The sequence below is a fragment of the Physeter macrocephalus genome, chromosome 6 (genome assembly GCF_002837175.3).
Source record: "Physeter macrocephalus isolate SW-GA chromosome 6, ASM283717v5, whole genome shotgun sequence".
In the NCBI taxonomy this organism is placed as follows: domain Eukaryota; kingdom Metazoa; phylum Chordata; class Mammalia; order Artiodactyla; family Physeteridae; genus Physeter; species Physeter macrocephalus.
The window spans coordinates 87,519,941-87,522,268 of record NC_041219.1 but is presented as its reverse complement, the minus strand read 5'-3'; the positions used below and the strand labels follow the sequence as shown (position 1 = coordinate 87,522,268).

Genomic DNA, 2,328 nt, shown 5'->3' with positions numbered 1-2,328 from the left:
AAGATCCCACATGCTGTGTGGTGCAGCCAAAGAAAAGGACCCAGTAAATGTAGATAGAGGAGCCTCCAGACATTCTCATATGTCCTCAGCTGAGCCTGGGGGAACAGCTGCCCAGCAAGGCCTGTCCCACTACCAGTGCCGCCAGCCGATGAGCCCTGCCACTGGACTCCACCCCTCGGCGCCACTCTGCCTCCCGGGCATCCTTTGGGACGTGTGTTCTCCTCTCTACATCCCCCGTCTCAGGGGTGGGGAGGCTGATGGGGCGATGCTTCAGTTCATCTACAAGCAGGCAGGGCCCTCGTTGGGGGTGACAGGGCGCAGCAGCCTGTATGCTGCAAACCACTGGTGCCAAGCTACGGCAACGCAGCCCAGGGCAGAGCAGGGGTCAAAGTCACCACCGCAATCAGAAAGGTGTGCTAAAGTAGCCCTAGGGCTGCTGACCATGGCTTCAGGGCCTCGCCCTGTGGAGACGGAGACTGGGCCTCGTGGCTGCACGTGGGCCTCACTACTCTCCGGCGGCTCAGCCCCCAGAGGGGCTTCCGTGGGCCTGAGACCTGCCTGCGGCCATGGGAGGTGGCAGAACTGAGAGAACACCCCAACCCTCGCCAACAGCAGGGAGGCAGCCCTCGCAGGCAGACCGCCCCAATGCCCACTGAGTGGCGTGGGGAACGGGTGAGGGTTTCCGCTGCCCACGCTCACCAGGCCTGCTGCCGCCCCGCAGACGTCAGCAGGACCAACGTTTCAGCCTCTGGTCCGTCCTGCGAGCCCACACCTCCGCGAGCCCAGGGCCAGGTGGAGGCCCTACAGGGGTAGAGACATAGCTGAGGAAGGTCAGGCATAGCCAGCCATCTATCTGAGCATTGCTAGAGGCACACCTGCCAAACTTCTGGGCCCCCACCCCAAGAGCCAGGCTGTGGACTCCATTCGGACTTGGCAGCCCTTGGGCCCCAATCCTGACTCTACTTTTTTTTTTTTTTTTTTTTTTTTTTTTTTTTTTTTTTTTACCATTTCTGTGACTCAGAGCAAGTTATTTCTCCCATCTGTGCCTCACTTTCCTCATCTGTAAAATGGGGAGAGGGATAGTAGCAGGCTCATCGGGCTGTGATGGGATAAATCCGTTCATTCACTGAACAAATGTTTATGGCGTGCCTGCTAGATGCCAGGCACTGATACCACAGCAGTGAGCCAGGTGGGCAAGTTCCCTGCTCTCAGGAGGGCACAACTTAGCTAAGAGGGGACGGGCTAATAAGCACCTATCTGGACAAGATCATTTTGGAGGGTGAAAAGTTGCTGGTATGCAGAGAAACAGGGTGATGTCTTACTGCAAGAGGGCAGGGAAGCTTCCGCCCCTGAGCCCGAGTGTTGACAGGGGTGCATCTCAGAGGAGGCCCAAGCGTGTGAAGGCCCAAACCAGGAAGATCCAGCTCAGCAGAGACTTGAGGAGGCTTCCGCCAAAGGAAGAGCTGTGTGAAGCGCCTGAGGCAGGAATGATTTGATCCTGGGAGGGAGAGAAATCAGCAGCTGTGGCTAAGGCAGAGTGGGCAAAGGCCAGCTCATGCAGGGTCTGGGGCCCAGGATGGGGTGTGGGCCTTATTCTAAGCATGATGGGCAGCCCTTGGTAGGGACCAGCGTGGGTGCTACAGACGGGGTAAAGGTATGGCTTGTGCTGCTGGAGGACTGCTGTGGAGAAAGGGCCACAGTGAACGCAGAAGTGCATTTATTATTATTTATATTATATTATAAATACTATCAGATTATATATTATATTATAACATAATATGTTTAAAATATATATGAAATAATATATTTTTTATTATTACACATTATATATAATATATATAATAACAGCAGTTATTATTGCTTTGGGAGGCAGCGAAGTGGCAGGTTGATATCCGGCCGTGAGGTTTGAGTTTCTCTCCACACACCTCTGTAGGCTGAGAAGGCAACGTTGACCCATTGCTAAAAAGATTCCCCACACCGGTGGGTCTCTAAGCTGGCACTGCCTAGTAGAAATATAATGCAAGCCACATAGGTAATTGTAAGTTTTCTAGTAGCCACATTGTTTTAAAAAGCAAAGAAACAGAAAAAAATAATTTTAATATATTCTATTCAGCCCAATATATCCAAAATATGATTATTCAACATGTAATCCGTGTAAAAATTGAATGGGCTATTTCACATTCTTTTTCCCATTCTAAATCTTCAAAATCTGGTCTGTACTTTACACCTCCAGCTCATCTCAGCTCTGACTGGCCACATTTCAAGTGCTCGTGACCACATAGAGCTAGTGGCTACCACATCAGACAGAGCAGATCCAAGCACAGGAAG

General features: G+C 51.7%; 1 protein-coding gene across 1 annotated transcript in view; it reads left to right on the top strand.

The window, feature by feature from the left end:
- Positions 1–813, top strand: part of LOC114486512 (activin receptor type-1B-like) — a 23,104-nt gene extending 22,291 nt beyond the window's left edge. Inside the window, exon 5 of the mRNA XM_028491506.2 lies at positions 722–813. Within this exon, the coding sequence (XP_028347307.2) occupies positions 722–813 (92 nt within the window). The remainder of the gene's footprint in view (positions 1–721) is intronic.
- The last annotated feature ends 1,515 nt before the right edge of the window (positions 814–2,328 follow it).